Source organism: Telmatherina bonti (assembly GCF_933228915.1).
Source record: "Telmatherina bonti genome assembly, chromosome: 1".
NCBI lineage: Eukaryota > Metazoa > Chordata > Actinopteri > Atheriniformes > Telmatherinidae > Telmatherina > Telmatherina bonti.
This window is the reverse complement of record NC_136619.1, coordinates 3,134,446-3,155,845: the sequence shown is the minus strand read 5'-3', so window position 1 is coordinate 3,155,845 and position 21,400 is coordinate 3,134,446. Positions and strand designations below refer to the sequence as shown.

General features: G+C 46.5%; 1 protein-coding gene across 10 annotated transcripts in view; it reads left to right on the top strand.

Moving 5' to 3' along the window:
• Positions 1-14,097, top strand: part of celf1 (cugbp, Elav-like family member 1) — a gene marked incomplete at both ends in the record, with an annotated part of 75,978 nt that extends 61,881 nt beyond the window's left edge. For 9 of the 10 annotated variants that reach the window (XM_079238290.1, XM_079238289.1, XM_079238292.1 and 6 more), the window contains 3 exons: positions 5,858-6,040; positions 7,076-7,219; positions 13,970-14,097. In XM_079238290.1, coding sequence (XP_079094416.1) covers positions 5,858-6,040; positions 7,076-7,219; positions 13,970-14,097 — 455 coding nt within the window. The remainder of the gene's footprint in view (positions 1-5,857; positions 6,041-7,075; positions 7,220-13,969) is intronic. The other variant, XM_079238295.1, reaches the window with a different exon arrangement.
• Between the last annotated feature and the right edge of the window lie 7,303 nt (positions 14,098-21,400).

Here is a 21,400-nt window from a genome sequence, read left to right as displayed (position 1 = left end):
AAAAGCCGCCCCATCTTGCCCCCTCTTCGAAATAAAAACTGCTATTATATACAACAACACATCAGCAATAACAGATTGACATGCAGGACAGATTGTGATTACTTTACAAATGGTTCGCTGCTTAAAGGCAGTATGAGCTGCGCATATGAAGTACGTTTCTCAGTCATTCTGCTTGGAAACCCAGTTAAATTCATTCAGGCAAAAGGCCGAAAGAGCTCTTATTTCAGAGAGCACATACACGGCCTAGTATACAAACTTGTCATTTTGTTTATTCCCTTCAGTTTTTTGGCAAGTATATTCCAAAATGACTAACCTTTATAATTCTAATATTATTCACAATCTAGTACATTCCTGTTAGCTCAAAACAAGACCTAAAATGCTGGAGTTAGGTTGGTGGGGACCCTAAATCCAGCATTTTAGGTCTTGTCTTAAGCTAATAATCTTTCACTAAAACATCACAGGAAAGGTCTTCATGTGGCAAAACACATACTTCAGTATAAACATCTTGACTCCTTCTTTCAAAAACCGACCTTTGAATGTTGACTTTAGTACATATTAAAAGGCTCATAATTTATAAACAAAAGGGTCTAAAAGACATGGGACTAAAGGTTATAGAGAGGTCTGGACCAGACCTGGCTTATAATAACACTTATAATACCCACCAACTGGAGGTGCTTTCAAGAATGCATAAAATACATTTACACTCATTTAACAGTTAGATTATTAATATCTAAATCCACAGTTAAATTTACTATCTATTTAAACCCCCATTATGTAGCTAATTCAATAATTACAACTTTAAATTCAAAGCCAAACACTCTTAGGATGTCAGAACTCCAACTTGCTACAGCAGCACCATCCAACTAAAAGTCAATACCATGATTGTGTTTTTTTCAGTTGTCACACTCACTCTTCAGCAAGGGTTTGCAAAACATATTTTATTAATTTTATTTATGAATAAATTTGGTTTAATTTAATTTAGCATTTAATTTCATTTATAAATTGAATACCTAATAAACCTAAACTAGTGGTTATACAACTTTTATATGATACATGTTCATTAAAGGCAAATATGATGGTTTATCTGAAATATATAAATGATTATTTAAACTAAGTTGGTTTAGCCTGCTCAGTCTTCCAGGTTTAATTGGAAACATGACATCCTTTCTTCACATTTCAAGTATACTGTAAAGCTAAACTTGTATTAATTTTTAATAAACTGATCTGTCGTGAGAAAAAGTAAATATGTGGGTTAAATTAAGATATTGTAGCCAAGCCCTCAGTGAAAAACACAGCTTAAGCAGGAAGTAAATGTTTGACACCAAGAGCCGCAAATGGGAATGAGAGAATTAAAAAAAAGAGCCTCAAATACGTAGAAGTCTGTAAAATTCACCGTGTCTCGCAGATTATGATTGTAAAGCTTTTACGCTCGTTGGTATCGGCTGCATTGCTAAATGTTTAACAGAAAACTAAATGTAAAGTAGACTGTAGCTGCAAAATTTTGCATGAATGTGTAAAGTATCCCAGCGTTCACACCACATGACCACTGTAGTCCAATCACTATGAGTGCCATGATGTGTGTTTTGTAATTTTAGTTTTGGTTTCTTGTTTTGTATCTTTAGACCTGGTCTTCCCTGTTTAGCCTCTGTTCCTGTTCATTAGATTCATGTGTCTCGTTTTGTTCCTGTGTATTTATACCGCTTGGTTTCTGTTCCCACTGCTGGTCCATTGCTTGTGTTTGTCTCCTGTGTTCGCTTCCCTTCGTTTCAGTTCAGTGGTGTTGGATTAAAACTTCTTGATATTCTGCATCCCTAGCTCCGATTCCTGCATTTGGATTCTCACCTCCACCACCCTCGTGACAGTGGGCCCATTTTACAGGGCCAGTGACCATATTCTGGTAGCAAATATACCTCATGGTTCCACTGAGAAGGATCCAGTAACTGAAGGGGGTGGGGATCTCGATGCGTTCCCATACCAGCCAAGAAAGTAGTCCCTTCAGCACGTCCTGCAAAAGAGTCCATTCTTGCCAGATATGAGAAAACTGCTGACACCTATCGCAGGCGGTTCAGACCCCTGGATATTCATCAGGTGAAAACCTGTGAGAACTCTGTGTTTGTCGAAGGGCATGTTTAAAACATGGTTGAATCCTGAAAAATCCATAGTGAAGAACATTTCAGAACTGATGACCATGGAGTAGTTTCTCAGGATGGTAAATTCAAAGGTGGAAGTGCGTCCCTGAAAAACCAGAGGAGACACAATTAGCTGAAACCTTCCAGCTGAGAAGACCTGAGAATTTATCCTGGAACAGACAATTCACTTATTGGAAACTCCTTGAATAAATGCAGGTGTAAAGCCAGATGTAGGATGTTTTCAGTGTAATCAGATGGGTAACACACAATATACCTGTCCAGCTGCTGCACATAGCAAGCCGTGTTCAGTTCCTAGGCCCCTCACCCTGCTTCTGCTCATGAACTGATATAAAAGTACTTTTATTTGTATATGGTCGGCATGTATTAGTCCTCTTAATGCAAGCAACTCACAGTCTGTGTTTCTGTCCAGTATAGTCCTTGGAGAGCTATGGAGTGATGCCAAAACTGAGACAAGCTGTGTACACGGTGATGAGAGAGAAAATGTCGATGATGAAGTTTATCTTTTACCAGTAGCTTTAGTGACAAAGTTACTTTATGCAGTCAGTCTTGGGCTTTATGTTCCCACTTCGCGAGATTTGATACACTGTGTAAAAGCTGAAACACCAAGTATTGCTGATGATCAAGGGAGGCCAGTTCAAACATTGAGGACCTGAATTTTGACCCAAAGGTTACAGGACGCTGCTGCAGTTTTGTTACCACAATAGCACAGAAGGCTGACCCGTTTATAACGAGGAACTGGACTTGGGATCTGTTAGACCAGCCAAGTCAAGAGCTCAGAGGAGAAGGGATAAGCTTTGGGGTTCAGCAAAGTTAGATGTGCAACCAGGGAGATCCAGTCCAGATCTAGGTTTTGATGTTCTTCAATATAAAGCAGCGCTTCAGAAGGTGGATCCAAACCCTGGTTTGATGAAGTCTCTGAGGTTAATGGGAACAAGCGTAGATGTTTTGGCAGAGGGCACTTTACATTATGGGAGACGATATTCTTTACCAGTGTGAAGGCCAAACTGAGGCCACCGCTTTCCCACAGTCTCTTAGGCAGATGGAACTGGGGGATTTGGTACTGGGCAGGCCACCTTGCTTTTCTTTTCTTTTCTTTTTTTTTAACCTGTCCTGTCCAGCATCTCAGCAGACAGAACAACAATCTGCGTGCCGTATTTTTGCCAGACAGATTTGCTCTGTCAAGGGAGACATCTCATGTATATAGCTGCCCTTGATAATCTGAATATTTTTATTATTATGATCATTTTTTTTTATTTATGTTTTTTATCTTGCAATCATCATCAGTCTTGATATGGCCGAGCTGGACCTGGCAAGGGAAGAGGAAAAAAAACAAAGATGAAGGGAGAAAAAGAGAGAGAGAAAGGAAAGGCGTGTCTAAGCTGCTAAAGTTACAGTATTTGCAAAGCAATATAAAGTACTCAAAAAATACAACAAGACATAAGTAGAATAGTGACAATATTCAAAAACAGACAAAAAAAAGAAAAAGAAAAGTAAAAAAGTAAATGAATAAATAAAATAACAATGACAATACCAACCGTTATTAAACATACCTACAGAGAGTCATCAGCAACATTTAGTAGGAAGCAGATGGGAAGATGAGCGCATGTGGGCGTGCACGTGTGACTGTTTAACCTGTGATCATGCAATCAAAGATCAGCTGAGTGCTTGTAGGGGAGCACGACCACGACCCGAGGTGTAGGGGAGGAAGCCAAGGCCCCCAGGGCCCGGCAAGCCCACCGCGCACAGAGCCCGGGCAGGCAAAGCAGAGAGAGCCTCCGTCCCCCGAGCCCAGAGCAGTGGAAGCCTCCAGGCAGGCGCCACGCGGCGCCACGAGGCAGGGGCACCGGGTAGCACAGGGCGACGGCACGCCGGCCCGGCGGGCGCCGGGTGCTGAAGCGCGGGCCGCACAGAGAGCCGGCAGCCCACAGGCCCCAGGACCACCCGTCCCCCCCGGCAGAGCCCCGGCCAAGACCCAGCGGGCCCCGCCCACCCAGAGCAAAACCATCGTGGGCCGGCGCCACCACGATACCAGGGGCGGGATCCCCAAGGACAAGGACACGTCCGTAGACCCTCCCCCCAACAACCCCTCCCCACAACCCTCCCGCTGCTTCCTATCCCCCCTCCCTCCCACCCTCCCCCTCCCTCCCAATCCCAGCCGGAGCCGGAGGACTGCAGGCCCCAGACTGGTGGAGGGGACATAGGAAGACCCCTCGCCCCTCCACCCGCCCGCCTCTGTGGTGTGTGCATGGGTGGGTCGTGGTTGTAGTGCAAGTAAAAAAAGGGGTGGCCGTGGGGGGGTGGGACCAGCTGCTGCCAGACCGCCAGACCCCCCCTCCTCAGCATTCCTTTGTTTATGTCTGTGTGTGTGTGTGTGTGTGTGTATTAAGTGTGTGTGCTGCTTGTGTAAATGTAATAGTGTCTAAGTTGTGAGTAAAATCGGGGGGAGAAAGACCCCAATGGGAGGGGATGGGCAAGGGCCCCCGCTGTAGCTCCTGTCCCCCCCCCATGGCCAAGGCGCCTGTCCCCTCCAAACCCTAAATGTATATTGGTGTCTATGTTGCAATTAAAATTTAGTGGGGCAGGTGGTCGCCAGGATCCATCGGAAAATGCCCCTTAGGGTTCCTGGGACCACCGACTTCACCCCCCCACCGTGCCCTATATGCTGTATGTATGATGTCGGGTGGTGGAAGAGGAGGGGGGCATGGGGAGGGGCACAACCAGGAGAGAGGGACTCCTCCCCTGGGCGACCAACTCCTCAGCTGGCTGCAGTCGGCGCCCCCACCTCACCGGGACAGCCCCAGGGCTGAAGGGCAAGTCCCAGTCCACCAGGCGTTGCAGGAGGCAGCACCCCGGTCGCCCCCCCATCCCCGGTGGCCCAGCGCTCCATGGGCCGGAGAGTCCCCGGCTCCCACCCAGACATCCATCCAGGGCCCAGTGCCACCAGCCACGCCAAGACCAACGCCGACGGGAGGAGAGAGCCAGAGGGAGGATCCCTCTGCCATGGACTCCATTCCTACCCCGCCCATTCCCAGCCATCCCCCTCCCTCCTTTTGTTTTGCAGCTGTGGACATGTGTTGGTAGTTTGAAATCTTGGGATTTTAGCCCCACTTCAATGGACTGTTCTAGCCAATCACTGGCAGCAGGAGAGTATGAAAGCCTGCAGTTGCATTTTGAAAAGTGTCAAAATGGTGAATAAAGCTTGCTAGTCGTATTTGGAATATACAACAGTCTCGTGCGTTTGATCAATGATTCCAAATTTCTCACGTTAGTCAAGAAAGTGTTGGTGTTCGTTGCGCTTTTCCTTTAATGCAGCAGACTCCTTGTACTTCTTTCCTTTATGTGACGGCAATCCAAATGCATGGCTGCAGGAGGTAAATCTGGCAGCCTTTGCGTCGCCTCTGGAAATGTCTGCGATGCATATGTGGCATGGTGCTGTTGGCTGATAGGAATTTCTAATGTGATATGTCGAATTGCTAACATTTTGTTTTTTATTCCTTTGTTTATTGTTTTTTTTATTATTTGTCTTCATTTTACGTGAAAAGCATGCATCTATTCTAACACCAGTTATTCTGTCAATCTCTGTCTTTCCTTTTTGTGGTTTTTTTTTTAGCAAATAATATAATTGATCTTGACATCTTTTTGCCGGTAGTTTCATTTTATTTTTGCCTAACTTTGTCTTTTTTTGTATTTTCTTGTAACTGATACAGGCATGGCGGCGCTAAACGGCAGTCTAGCCTCTGGAGGTCTGTCTAACAGCTCGGGGAGCACCATGGAGGCTCTAAGCCAGGCCTACTCAGGGATCCAGCAGTATGCTGCTACCCTCCCCAACCTGTACAACCAGAGCCTGCTGTCCCAGCAGAACGTCTCCGCTGCAGGCAGCCAAAAGGAGGGTAAGTTCTGCAAGCTGAGAGGAGATTAGATACAACTTTGTAAACAGGCTCTTGTAGAAAACCCCAGAACTCTCTTTCACGAGCAAGGACCGCCAGAACAATGTCTGCTTCAGTCATTTAATAAATGTTAAAGGAAGGCGGATCTGAAGTAGGCATCTGGGGTGGTGTTGGACAAGCTGGATGAAGAAGAGTCATTTGGAAGGTGCCCACCCTGAGTGGGCACCTTGGGGGAGCCAAGAAAAAAAGCAGATTGAAGGAGGAAGGAAATGGGAAGAAGAGATAGAGAAGATGAAAGAAGGCAAAGTATGGAGGGTTGAGAAACAGAGTGGGGAACAGAAGACTGGATAAGTGGATGATGGATAAATGCAGCGTGGAGGGTAGGATGGAGTAAGAAGGTTCACCAGGGATGTTGTTGAGGTGTGGTCCTGCTCCTGAACATAAGTTTACCTGTTAGCTTCATTTTTAAAGGTATTTTCTCTGAAAAACAAACAAAAATAAAGCTTTGAAACTGAGACTGCAAAGAAATGAAACCAAGACATCTGATGGAGGTACAGAGCTGACGAGGTTTTGTCAGTTTTTCGTTACGATGAAATGACTCATCTTTCTTCCTAAAAATGGAATTGATCTAATCAAACAGATAGATCTATTTTACTGTGGAGTATTTTATCTTTAATGTTATTTTGCAGCAGTTCAGTTCATCCTCTTCTTCCCGAGACCTTAATGGAAACTTTTAGACTTGCATGATGACCAGAGATGGATAAAGTGTTAAAAAGGACAACCTAATTTCTTCTTCTTTGCATATTTACTTCTGTAAAACACAAAAAATGCCCAAAAAACTAGTTGATAAATCATGATAACTGTTGACCAGTAAAAAGTGTGTCCCGCTTCTTGTGCTTGGAAATCCTCGAACCCAACTCCTCTGGATCTTACAGTCACCATGGCTGTACGTGTTGTGGGTATTTACTGAGTAATAAGCTAAATGTGTATGAGGATATTGATTATTTACTGAGTTAAACCCAACTTATTGATTGGCAGGTCCAGAGGGTGCAAACCTGTTCATTTACCACCTGCCACAGGAGTTTGGAGACCAGGACCTGCTGCAGATGTTTTTGCCTTTTGGAAATGTGATCTCTGCTAAAGTATTCATCGACAAACAGACTAACCTTAGCAAGTGTTTTGGTGAGTTCATACAAAATACTACTATTGGTTTATTTATAAATACCCTATTGATTACCTGAAAGACATTATAATGTAGTAGGCCTTATGAAGTTTTCACAAAATGCCATTAAAATAGTGTTGGTGTTGGTGTCTTTTAAAATTAAACTTCATTTGTACCAAAAATAGGTAAGGAGTACTGTAAGAGTACTTAAAGAACAGACTAGAATGTCCTCCGTGGAGAGGACATCAGTGCCATGTGACACATAACTGGCTCTCTGTGGACAGCATTGTACCAAAAAGAACTGTGAGAAACTTTCCCAGTAACAAACCCTGGATCACTTGTGACCTAAAAAAACTGCTTAACATTAAAAAGAAAAGAAAAACTCAGGGAGGGAGGCATTGAGTTGTTGAAGACATAAAACCACAAACAAAAATGAAGAAGAGCAAGAGGACTACAAGAGAAAGTCAGAAAGCAGAACAATATAGATGTGTGCTCAGGAATGAAAAAAGATCCAGATAAAGGAGAATCATATTGATGAGGTCGGGACAGAGATGATGAGCTAAGCATGTTCACGAGGTTCAGTCTCAAGTCCAACAGACCAGCCACCCTCCATCATCTGCAGCTTTCCTAGCACACCTCCACTCTGTCCTACTGCAAATCAGACATGGACCTGAACACATATTTATCTCCCTCCACTTCCACTAAAACCTCCTCTGCCTCCACCTCTAGTCCGTCTGTCTCCAGAAACCTCCTCTGCCTCCACCTCTAGCCCGTCTGTCTCCAGAAACCTCCTCTGCCTCCACCTCTAGTCCGTCTGTCTCCAGAAACCTCCTCTGCCTCCACCTCTAGCCCGTCTGTCTCCAGAAACCTCCTCTGTCTGCACCTCTAGCCCGTCTGTCTCCAGAAACCTCCTCTGCCTCCACCTCTAGCCCGTCTGTCTCCAGAAACCTCCTCTGCCTCCACCTCCAGCCCGTCTGTCTCCAGAAACCTCCTCTGCCTCCACCTCTAGCCCGTCTGTCTCCAGAAACCTCCTCTGCCTCCACCTCCAGCCCGTCTGTCTCCAGAAACCTCCTCTGTCTGCACCTCTAGCCCGTCTGTCTCCAGAAACCTCCTCTGTCTGCACCTCTAGCCCGTCTGTCTCCAGAAACCTCCTCTGTCTGCACCTCTAGCCCGTCTGTCTCCAGAAACCTCCTCTGTCTGCACCTCTAGCCCGTCTGTCTCCAGAAACCTCCTCTGCCTCCACCTCCAGCCCGTCTGTCTCCAGAAACCTCCTCTGTCTGCACCTCTAGCCCGTCTGTCTCCAGAAACCTCCTCTGCCTCCACCTCTAGCCCGTCTGTCTCCAGAAACCTCCTCTGTCTGCACCTCTAGCCCGTCTGTCTCCAGAAACCTCCTCTGTCTGCACCTCTAGCCCGTCTGTCTCCAGAAACCTCCTCTGCCTCCACCTCTAGCCCGTCTGTCTCCAGAAACCTCCTCTGCCTCCACCTCCAGCCCGTCTGTCTCCAGAAACCTCCTCTGCCTCCACCTCTAGCCCGTCTGTCTCCAGAAACCTCCTCTGCCTCCACCTCTAGCCCGTCTGTCTCCAGAAACCTCCTCTGTCTGCACCTCTAGCCCGTCTGTCTCCAGAAACCTCCTCTGTCTGCACCTCTAGCCCGTCTGTCTCCAGAAACCTCCTCTGCCTCCACCTCTAGCCCGTCTGTCTCCAGAAACCTCCTCTGTCTGCACCTCTAGCCCGTCTGTCTCCAGAAACCTCCTCTGTCTGCACCTCTAGCCCGTCTGTCTCCAGAAACCTCCTCTGTCTGCACCTCTAGCCCGTCTGTCTCCAGAAACCTCCTCTGCCTCCACCTCCAGCCCGTCTGTCTCCAGAAACCTCCTCTGCCTCCACCTCTAGCCCGTCTGTCTCCAGAAACCTCCTCTGTCTGCACCTCCAGCCCGTCTGTCTCCAGAAACCTCCTCTGCCTCCACCTCTAGCCCGTCTGTCTCCAGAAACCTCCTCTGCCTCCACCTCTAGCCCGTCTGTCTCCAGAAACCTCCTCTGTCTGCACCTCTAGCCCGTCTGTCTCCAGAAACCTCCTCTGTCCGCACCTCTAGCCCGTCTGTCTCCAGAAACCTCCTCTGCCTCCACCTCTAGCCCGTCTGTCTCCAGAAACCTCCTCTGTCTCCACCTCTAGCCCGTCTGTCTCCAGAAACCTCCTCTGCCTCCACCTCTAGCCCGTCTGTCTCCAGAAACCTCCTCTGTCTCCACCTCTAGCCCGTCTGTCTCCAGAAACCTCCTCTGTCTCCACCTCCAGCCCGTCTGTCTCCAGAAACCTCCTCTGTCTGCACCTCTAGCCCGTCTGTCTCCAGAAACCTCCTCTGCCTCCACCTCCAGCCCGTCTGTCTCCAGAAACCTCCTCTGCCTCCACCTCCAGCCCGTCTGTCTCCAGAAACCTCCTCTGCCTCCACCTCTAGCCCGTCTGTCTCCAGAAACCTCCTCTGCCTCCACCTCTAGCCCGTCTGTCTCCAGAAACCTCCTCTGCCTCCACCTCTAGCCCGTCTGTCTCCAGAAACCTCCTCTGTCTGCACCTCTAGCCCGTCTGTCTCCAGAAACCTCCTCTGTCTGCACCTCTAGCCCGTCTGTCTCCAGAAACCTCCTCTGCCTCCACCTCTAGCCCGTCTGTCTCCAGAAACCTCCTCTGCCTCCACCTCTAGCCCGTCTGTCTCCAGAAACCTCCTCTGCCTCCACCTCTAGCCCGTCTGTCTCCAGAAACCTCCTCTGCCTCCACCTCTAGCCCGTCTGTCTCCAGAAACCTCCTCTGCCTCCACCTCTAGCCCGTCTGTCTCCAGAAACCTCCTCTGTCTGCACCTCTAGCCCGTCTGTCTCCAGAAACCTCCTCTGCCTCCACCTCTAGCCCGTCTGTCTCCAGAAACCTCCTCTGCCTCCACCTCTAGCCCGTCTGTCTCCAGAAACCTCCTCTGCCTCCACCTCTAGCCCGTCTGTCTCCAGAAACCTCCTCTGTCTGCACCTCTAGCCCGTCTGTCTCCAGAAACCTCCTCTGCCTCCACCTCTAGCCCGTCTGTCTCCAGAAACCTCCTCTGCCTCCACCTCCAGCCCGTCTGTCTCCAGAAACCTCCTCTGCCTCCACCTCTAGCCCGTCTGTCTCCAGAAACCTCCTCTGCCTCCACCTCTAGTCCGTCTGTCTCCAGAAACCTCCTCTGCCTCCACCTCTAGCCCGTCTGTCTCCAGAAACCTCCTCTGCCTCCACCTCTAGCCCGTCTGTCTCCAGAAACCTCCTCTGCCTCCACCTCTAGCCCGTCTGTCTCCAGAAACCTCCTCTGCCTCCACCTCTAGCCCGTCTGTCTCCAGAAACCTCCTCTGCCTCCACCTCTAGTCCGTCTGTCTCCAGAAACCTCCTCTGCCTCCACCTCTAGCCCGTCTGTCTCCAGAAACCTCCTCTGTCTCCACCTCTAGCCCGTCTGTCTCCAGAAACCTCCTCTGCCTCCACCTCTAGCCCGTCTGTCTCCAGAAACCTCCTCTGTCTGCACCTCTAGCCCGTCTGTCTCCAGAAACCTCCTCTGCCTCCACCTCTAGCCCGTCTGTCTCCAGAAACCTCCTCTGTCTCCACCTCTAGTCCGTCTGTCTCCAGAAACCTCCTCTGCCTCCACCTCTAGCCCGTCTGTCTCCAGAAACCTCCTCTGCCTCCACCTCTAGCCCGTCTGTCTCCAGAAACCTCCTCTGCCTCCACCTCTAGCCCGTCTGTCTCCAGAAACCTCCTCTGCCTCCACCTCTAGCCCGTCTGTCTCCAGAAACCTCCTCTGTCTGCACCTCTAGCCCGTCTGTCTCCAGAAACCTCCTCTGTCTGCACCTCTAGCCCGTCTGTCTCCAGAAACCTCCTCTGTCCGCACCTCTAGCCCGTCTGTCTCCAGAAACCTCCTCTGCCTCCACCTCTAGCCCGTCTGTCTCCAGAAACCTCCTCTGCCTCCACCTCTAGCCCGTCTGTCTCCAGAAACCTCCTCTGCCTCCACCTCTAGCCCGTCTGTCTCCAGAAACCTCCTCTGCCTCCACCTCTAGCCCGTCTGTCTCCAGAAACCTCCTCTGCCTCCACCTCTAGCCCGTCTGTCTCCAGAAACCTCCTCTGTCTGCACCTCTAGCCCGTCTGTCTCCAGAGACGTCATCTGTCCCCTGTATTCAGTTAAAAGAGAAACTGAACTGGAACAATGTCGAGTCAGAAAAGAGTTCCTGTGTTGTGGATAACATCCTGTCTTGTTCCAGGACCGTAAAAACACCAAACATCTGAACCAGATGACAGCAGACCAGCTACTCTAATAATTCTTGTATTATGAAAGTCATAAAACTGCACTAACGACATCGAGCCTAACCAGGTTTTTTTTTTTACCCGTTTTGCTGAAGCTTTCAAGACCACCATTCCATTAAACTGCTGTGCTTTAGTGTTGCTGTCACTTTTGCTGCAACAGCTGTAGCATACTTGGGTTTGTTTGTCGACACCATGTAAGATAAAACAGTCAAAACTATCTTCTTGTCACTGCATTTCCTACAAACATACGTATATCTGGCATACACCGATTATATTGTTTATGTGCAGTCTAGCTGATATTCCTGGATTCACAAACCCAGGAACATAGTGTTAGTATCCTTTGTGCAAGATCATGTATCAGTGGCCGTGACATTTTAGGACATAAAAAATTCAAATGTAATAAAACAAAGAGAGTTTGGTTAACTACAGAAGTCCTCCTAAAAGCATGGTGAGCTGATTTGAAGTCACAATAAAAGTTTAGTAAAACCAATTTATTTTTAACAAACTAAAATTCAGTTCTACAAGCACGTCCTTTTAAAAGAATCCAATGCTGCGGCTTGGAGTGGGTCCCTCGGAGAACACTTCCTCTTCTGGTTCTCCTCTTCTTCACGGTGACACCACAATGTCTAGTCTGCCTTCAAAAGACAGACGACTCAGCAGTCCACCATTCTGTAGAGGTAGTCCCCAATCCCTGCTACCTGGCCCTGCAGTTGGCCTCCCTCTCTGGATCCAAAACTTTGCCATTGTAGTCCATTGGACAGAACCATTGGACAGAACCATTGGATAGAACCATTGGACAGAACCATTGGATCCCAGAACAGCTGCTACACTTCAGGCTCCTTGTCCTGCCCTCACTCTGCTGAGCCAGTGGTACGCTCCCTGTCAGACAGACAGGACAGACAGGGTAATAAGTCCTCTCTTCTTCTTCTCTTTCCTCTGCTCCTCCCTCTTTTTGTCCCACCTGTAGTTCCTGTTATATCCTGCAGGGACACTCACACCTGTTTCTGCTTGGCAACTAGTTAGGGGATGATGGGCCTCCAGGGAGAGTTAATGACACAGCAAACAATTCAAAGAATGGAATGCAGTGAAACACACTTCACTAAAACCCATACATTATGGCCCCCATCACACATACAATAGATATTACCATGTGAATGGTTGCCACGAAGGCTTTATGCTGAACTTTGGGACACATCACCAGTCCTGCTCCTCTGGATCAGGGGGTGGTTTGGCCTTCACATTATGTCGGCCAGCCACTGGGTGATTAATCCTGAGCCTGCATCCGACGAGACCATTCCACATGAGTCATCTTGATGTTAAATGGCAGATGTCTCTTGGGACTGTACATGGCACGGGCATCCTTTTTCCTGAGTCCAGCCTCGGCTGACCACATGCTTCCTGGCTTTTTACTTTGGTGCCCAGCAAGGGTTGTTCTTCTTCACCCAGAGCGACTGGATGCAGTTTTGATGGCTGTGTGCTGGCTCTGGTGCCTGAGTCCCAGGACTCTTAGCAGGTTGGTGGATGACTTTGCCACAAACCTTCTGCGTTCACAACTTCTTTGTTTCAGTCATGATGTTGTGCTTCCCCAGCTAACTCAGTATTGTGCAGGTGTTTATGCCCAAAGAATCCTCCCAGGTTACAGTGGGTTCAAAAGCAAAATCCTACTTTCTTTAGGGAGAAAGAATACAACAACTAATCAGGTTTCATGGGGTAGAGGTGATCTCTGGAGGCAACACCAGCTTTTCTGGTGGTAGGAAGTTGATGCCTGTAATACCACAAAGCTCTTTAGAACTTGGTGATACCTCCCTTGGGTTAGACTGGTTTTGCACCCTGTTAGTATGGATCACTGTTTAACTCAGGTATTTCAAAAAAGCTTTTACAACTTAGATTATGCAACCTGCTTATCACTACTATAGCCCACCGTTGGAATTCCAATTTTTCTCAGATTACAATCACACATTTTAGTTGTTTACAGAAAGAACATTTTATTAATGAACATATATAGATTATAGCAAAGTTAGATTTAATCTTTAGTCCCTTATAAGCCAAACAAAATAAGAACAATAGTAAACGATGGAAATCAATGTTTACATAACAATTAAAATAAGAACAAAACAAGGTTATTGATGGCATGATGATAATGTGTGAAGTGTTACATTTGGGGTCTCAAAAGTGATCTGTTTTTCTTTTAAATAAAATACAAATTATACATTAAAATGAAAGAAGACAAGAAGAAACAGAGAAACTAGTTAGTTTTTAAAACAATTTGATTGTCAAATATCGTTTTTAGATGTTTAGTAGAGTCCAACATAGAAATATTTTCCCATTTTTTTCTGAAAATCATCCATACTGGATAATAAATCATTGTATCAATGAGGATGTAAGGATGGTTACACCCCTAATACAAAATGGTAAATTTCTTGAGCAGCTGGTGCCAACTTCCTTAAAACTTGTGCACCTTCTCTTCTCTCCCACAGGCTTCGTTAGCTATGATAACCCGGTGTCATCGCAGGCAGCTATCCAGTCCATGAACGGCTTCCAGATCGGCATGAAAAGACTGAAAGTTCAGCTGAAGCGCTCGAAGAATGACAGCAAGCCTTACTGACGATGCTCAGACATCGCTCACCTCATCCGGCAGGATGATGTTATGTGAAGTGAAGTATGGAAAACCACCTAGTCCTTTCAGAAAACTGTTCTGCCCTTTACAAGCTCTCCTGGTGACCTCCCCAAATCTATACATCCATCTGGTGACCTCCCCAAATCTATACATCCATCTGGTGACCTCCCCAAATCTATACATCCATCTGGTGACCTCCCCAAATCTATACATCCATCTGGTGACCTCCCCAAATCTATACATCCATCTGGTGACCTCCCCAAATCTATACATCCATCTGGTGACCTCCCCAAATCTATACATCCATCTGGTGACCTCCCCAAATCTATACATCCATCTGGTGACCTCCCCAAATCTATACATCCATCTGAAGACCTCCTCAAATCATCTGGTGACCTCCAGATGGATGTATCAAACTGCCATAAAGTCATCAAACATCTGCTTTTTTTTTTTTAGCTTTTTTTCATAAATCATTTCAACAACTTTTGACCTGAAAACTACCAAAAATGTATTAATCTTTTAAGCCTTTAAATTGCAGTTTCAATGTTCAAATTCTCTTTTATTTTCCAGATCATAAATATTATAGGAATGATTAGACACTTGCATCTGCCAATGATTAGTGACAAAGCTGATTTGACTGAATTAATTTTTATGTAGTATCCGATTCTCCCTCTGGTGACATTTATGGCATTTATGACAGGAAATCCTGGTATTATGTCAGAATTTCATGCATCTGCCTACAATGGAAGCCAGTTTAACCCAGTAGGAAAAAAGTACATAATTTTTGTTAATAAAAAAAAATTGGAGGTTTTAAAGAATAAATTATTTAAAACCATAAAGACTTTGAGATTAAAATATGTTGTTTTAATGATTTATGGGGCATTTTTCGCCACTAAGATCACCAAAGAGTGCAAGTGCCAAATTCATCAGTAGGGAATAAAAGATGTCAGAGAAAACAACACCAGATTGATTCATTCATGCATGATTTATGTAATGAGTGAATAAAAGTAGTTGCTTATCAACCTTTGCGTCCCAAATCCATTTCCTCTCTTTCTTCTCCTCCACACAGAATACTTTGTAAACGCATGGCAGAGATTCTACTTTTGTTCAGGAAACAGAATCATGGGAAGGTTTCTATTCTCTCTCTGAAAGCAACTGAAGTCAGAGGATGAGCTGATATGATCTGGTAAAGATGCAAACTTTCATTTTTCATTTATTGTAATCTGAAAGGACTTTATTCTGTTTCTGAGTAACATCTGATGATGTCACATTAATGCTTGCTTATATTTGGCTTGTCTGGGTGTAGAATCTGCTGCATGGCTTACACTGAGTGTGTGATTTAAGGTACTTTAATGGTTTGTGCTGTGTGTATACAAACATCGGTTGGACGCGGCTTTTTGGCGGACTATCTACCATCGTCACATGGTTTACTCACTACTGCTGTTGTGCTGTATCTGGAAATTATGAAGGCACGGTGAAACTGAACATAATGTTTTTCTACTGATCGCTTTGAGACGAGACAACTGTGTGCTGTGAAGCAGAGCTGCCAGCCGGAACCAGTAATACTGGTAGGCTGCTGTAACCAGTAATACTGGTAGGCTGTAACCAGCAATACTGGTAGGCTGCTGTAACCAGTAATACTGGGAGGCTGTAACCAGCAATACTGGGAGGCTGTAACCAGCAATACTGGGATGCTGTAACCAGCAATACTGGGAGGCTGTAACCAGCAATACTGGTAGGCTGTAACCAGTAATACTGGTAGGCTGCTGTAACCAGTAATACTGGTAGGCTGCTGTAACCAGTAATACTGGGAGGCTGTAACCAGTAATACTGGGAGGCTGTAACCAGCAATACTGGGAGGCTGTAACCAGTAATACTGGGAGGCTGTAACCAGTAATACTGGGAGGCTGTAACCAGTAATACTGGGAGGCCGTAACCAGTAATACTGGGAGGCCGTAACCAGTAATACTGGGAGGCTGTAACCAGTAATACTGGTAGGCTGTAACCAGCAATACTGGGAGGCTGTAACCAGTAATACTGGTAGGCTGTAACCAGTAATACTGGTAGGCTGCTGTAACCAGCAATACTGGTAGGCTGTAACCAGTAATACTGGTAGGCTGCTGTAACCAGTAATACTGGTAGGCTGTAACCAGTAATACTGGGAGGCTGTAACCAGTAATACTGGGAGGCCGTAACCAGTAATACTGGGAGGCTGTAACCAGTAATACTGGGAGGCTGTAACCAGTAATACTGGGAGGCTGTAACCAGTAATACTGGGAGGCTGTAACCAGTAATACTGGGAGGCTGTAACCAGTAATACTGGTAGGCTGTAACCAGTAATACTGGGAGGCTGTAACCAGTAATACTGGGAGGCCGTAACCAGTAATACTGGGAGGCCGTAACCAGTAATACTGGGAGGCTGTAACCAGTAATACTGGGAGGCTGTAACCAGTAATACTGGGAGGCTGTAACCAGCAATACTGGGAGGCTGTAACCAGTAATACTGGTAGGCTGTAACCAGTAATACTGGGAGGTTTGGTGAAAAATGCAAACCTCATAGACCTATCCAAAAATCCACCTAATAGTTTGAGAAACATTATGTATACAGACATAATGTGGTAAAGACAGGACATTCTCTCATTCGCATGTTTTACAGGTTCGACAGAACAACAACAACATGGGTTTTAAATGTGCTAAGATGAGGCAGAATTAAATGAAAAACACTAAACCTGTTTCCCTAGTTCATTATTTACTGAACAAAAACTGAAAATCTGAATCTGCATGAAACCTGGTTCCTCCTGGTTCTTCTAACAGTTCCTCCACCAGTTCCTCCATCAGTTCCTCCAGTTTCTACCAGTTCCTCCACCAGTTCCTCCATCAGTTCCTCCAGTTTCTACCAGTTCCTCCATCAGTTCCTCCATCAGTTCCTCCACCAGTTCCTCCATCAGTTCCTCCAGTTTCTACCAGTTCCTCCACCAGTTCCTCCACCAGTTCCTCCATCAGTTCCTCCAGCTTCTACCAGTTCCTCCACCAGTTCCTCCATCAGTTCCTCCATCAGTTCCTCCACCAGTTCCTCCATCAGTTCCTCCAGCTTCTACCAGTTCCTCCACCAGTTCCTCCATCAGTTCCTCCATCAGTTCCTCCACCAGTTCCTCCATCAGTTCCTCCATCAGTTCCTCCATCAGTTCCTCCACCAGTTCCTCCATCAGTTCCTCCAGTTTCTACCAGTTCCTCCACCAGTTCCTTCATCAGTTCCTCCAGTTTCTACCAGTTCCTCCACCAGTTCCTCCACCAGTTCCTCCATCAGTTCCTCCAGTTTTTACCAGTTCCTCCACCAGTTCCTCCACCAGTTCCTCCACCAGTTCCTCCAGTTTCTACCAGTTCCTCCACCAGTTCCTCCATCATTTCCTCCAGCAGCTTCTACCAGTTCCTCCACCAGTTCCTCCACCAGCTTCCACCAGTTCCTCCACCAGTTCCACCATCAGTTCCTCCAGCAGCTTCTACCAGTTCCTCCAGCAGCTTCTACCAGTTCGTCCAGCAGCTTCTACTAGTTCCATCAGTTCCTCCAGCAGCTTCTACAAGTTCCAGTTATGTGTTCTGGATGATGTCACCAGTCTGCTCATCTCTTCATCCCATTGTTGCTTCAGTTAATAGAGAGTTTCAGGATCTGAAGGTCCTACCAGCAGACAAGATGAGATTTGGATGAGGTCTGGACTCTAACTGGACCCCACTGAGACCCTCTCCTTCTCCAGATGGTCTGGTTTCTGCCGTCAGGATGAGGTCTGGACCCTACCGAGACCTCCACCCCATCCAGATGTTCTGGATCCTGGAGTCAGAATGAGGTCTGGACCCTACCAAGACCTCCTCCCCCTCCAGATGGCCTGGGACCTGCAGTCAGCAGAAGAAGCATTTTCGGAGGCTGAACCAGAACCAGGCTGCAGGTCCAGCTGGATCCAGACTTACTGGACTAGGTCTACACCTTGTTTCGCAGATTTGCTGCTGTGTTTGGGTCCACTCAGTGCGTGGAGGACCTCCAGACCCACCTGGACCCTCCACTACTGTGTTTGAGTTGTCTGCTTTGTTCTGGTCGGTCCACATGACATTGTTCCAGAAGCGGCTTTGCCGTCCTGCACCATGCTGCCACCTTCTTCTGTTCGCCAGAAACCCTTCCCAACAAGCCATACTGGTTCAGTCTTGTTCGAGCTGGACTGTTAGGAACCTTAAGTTTTAAGCTGCTAACTGGGACTGGAGAGTCTGATCCTGGGTTTTCTCCATGCTCTGACTTTGGACTGGACTTACTGGGACGCCCAGTCCTGGAAGATCACCAGCTGTAGAACGAGTCCGGATCAGTTGGAAATGATCTGCTTTTATCGAGGAACTCACACTGCTGATGACCAGTTAATCAGGATATTGATCAGCAGCTCCTGGCTGATTGTCTGGATTCCTGATGAAGGATGAAGATGGATGCAGGTTTTCAGTTTCTGTTCGGTAAATATTCATCATCTGAGGTGGTTTTATCTCATTTTAAATCCTGTCGAAGACCAGAACAGTTTCTGTTAGCCATTCAGAGGAAAAGCTCCGAATCAGAGAAGCTGGGCTTTTGTTTTCCTGACTCTTCTGTCGTTGTTGTCAGTTTTACTTCTGGACTGGAGGAAATTGTGTGGAGGTTCAGCAGTCACCAGCTAGCCATTCACCACCTGTCTGAATATCTTCTGCTTTTAGAGAACTAACAAATCGCTCTTTACAAACCTGTTTTCTTTAGATATGCATCAGTTTCTGTTTTTCCTTTGTTTTGTTTTCATTTATAGCTGGAAATTAAGAGAAATGTTTTATATTTGAACCATTATGCCTTTTCTATTTTTATATAGACTTTTTTGTTTTGTTTTGTTTGTATTTTTAAACTTCCCTGTATGTGGGAAATTATTTATTGCCTAAATTATTTATTTGAATTAAAAGTACTTTTAAAAATGTGAGGTCTGCAATTCTATAGTACATCTTCTTGGCTGTTTAGTGCTGTTTGCTTGTGGTGAAGTGACTTCATGTTAGTTAAGCATCAACTGTGAATGTAGATTCCATCAGTGCTATTTCAGAATCTGTATACCAAACCTTCATTCAAATAAATCTCATTTTACAAAAGCACAGAGTATTTTTACCCTGAAACATTCGTGTTTTGTTGTCAGAAAGATTTTTGAAATGAAAAAGTCCAAAGATCAAGTCTTCTTTGTTAAAGATGGTGTGATACTGTCAGGGCCGGATTAAAAGTGCACAGGCCCCTGGGTCCGGAGTGTTCCTGGGGCCCCGTTCCACAACATAACATTGTAAAAACTGTCAATTATACAGTAGGAAACAACATTTCTAACATCTCTCAGCCAGTGGTACCAATAGCAGTACTCTATACACTGCTGATGTATGCCCTATGTGGGCCCAACATGGACCCCCATTGGGTGTGGGCCCCAGGGCCTGTACCCATAATGCCCATTGGATAATTTGGCCTTGGATACTGTATGAGCCAGTGTACAAAATTGCCTCATGTTCAGATGGGAATGGATGGGGACAGAGCCTCTCCAGGTGTCAGCCTGTGATTTGCACCTGGCTGATCTACTGGGGTATAAAGGCAGTGCTGCACACAGCAGCGTCATTCTGAACACACCTGACATTCTGCTGGCTGACCTTCCTCCTGCAGAGAAATCCCTTTGTGGGTCTCCTTCACCCCTGCTGATCAGTTCATTGCTGGTAGGTCTGAATTCCCTATTGATGATCAGGTCTGAGTGATTATTAAGTGGGTGTGTTATTAGGTCATCTCATCGTGGGAAAAAGCATCAAGCTTTCTGCTCCGCTCTCTGGGTGACTGGGAGGATGTCTGATCGGTAGGTGATAGCACCACAGGGACTGAAGGTCTGGCTGATCATAGCCTAGTGAGTGAGTTCCTGTGCTGTGGCTCGTGAGGTGGGCGGCTGGAAGGCGGCTGCTGCTTTGCCTGTTTTACACTCGGGACGGAATCAAGAGGAATCCGCGGGCTGACGCCTGCATGGAGGAAATCGACTGGTGCATTGTCTGCACTGTCCAGTCCTGAGAGGACGATTCTTTCCCTTGCTTTACTGTTTTGTGGAGAAGCCGACTTTGTTAATGTGGTGTTTTGTCTTTTTAGAACATTTTCATTTTCTTTTTTACGCACCACTGAGGGAGGCTTTTAACTCGCCGTTGGTCTCAGTGTGAGTGTAATTGTGGAGCTTTTTATATTATATTTCCAGCAGACGAGAGCTGATGGTGGCGGTCGGGTCGGGTCGGATCTCCTGTGTGTTGACTGTTGGTGTGTGTGATGGTGAGTTGTCCGTGTGTTGTGGGGTGATTTTAGTTTGTCTGAGATGTCCCCCCCCTGGTCTTAACCCCCTTTTCTCCACAGCCTCACCTGCAAGTTTTTAACTGGTGCTCCATTTTAGTCTTAAAGTATTTTATTTGTCAAATAAAACTTCTCAAAATTGGAACAAGTCTCCCATGCTTTTAATAAACAAACTTAAGTGCCTTGTTTTGCTAAATAATTCCCTGGGTGAAATTCCCAAGGTGGCGTTGCGAACAACGAGTGAGACCCGGTATACCTCTCACCCTGCCACTTTCAAAACTGCCAATTTAACTGAAGCATAATCCTAGCAGTCCACGGGCGACAAAATATGTATCCTGCCAGTCATCACACACTGCAGCATCAGAGTACGGGCTGAATCCGGCCACTTCCTGGCATCTGCCAGATGCTCAAATCAATAAAATGTAAATCAGACTTACCATTAAATTTAGGCAACAACCACAGATTACCCAGATTACCCTGCAGAGACAACTTTGTCTCCTCCGTTCAACACCTCATCCTTTCCAACTCCAACTGTGCATCAAGTTCCACTTTTATTTTCATTTTATCATGCTCCAGCTGTCCCTTTGCTGCTCAAACGTCAGAGCAACAGCCTGAACACCTGATCTCAAACCAGGAGGATCAACCCTCAAGACCCCAAATCACAGAAATTAGCCTTCAAAACAGTTTTCACATTGTCCTTCAAGCTGTTATCAGGAATGTCCACCTTATAATGAGCCACTATCCTAAGAAGCTGCTCCTTCGTGCACCGATCTAACAACTCCCCCGACAGAGCCGCAACAAAATCAGACACCTCGGACATGTTCTCACAACCACAGGATGCGCGCTGGGAGCCAGGAAAAGACAAGTTCAAGATTCCTGCTGTCTTACCACCTGCCTAGACCAGCCTCACCTACCATAAACTCCTTCCTTCATACAGTTCCAGCGACGGGC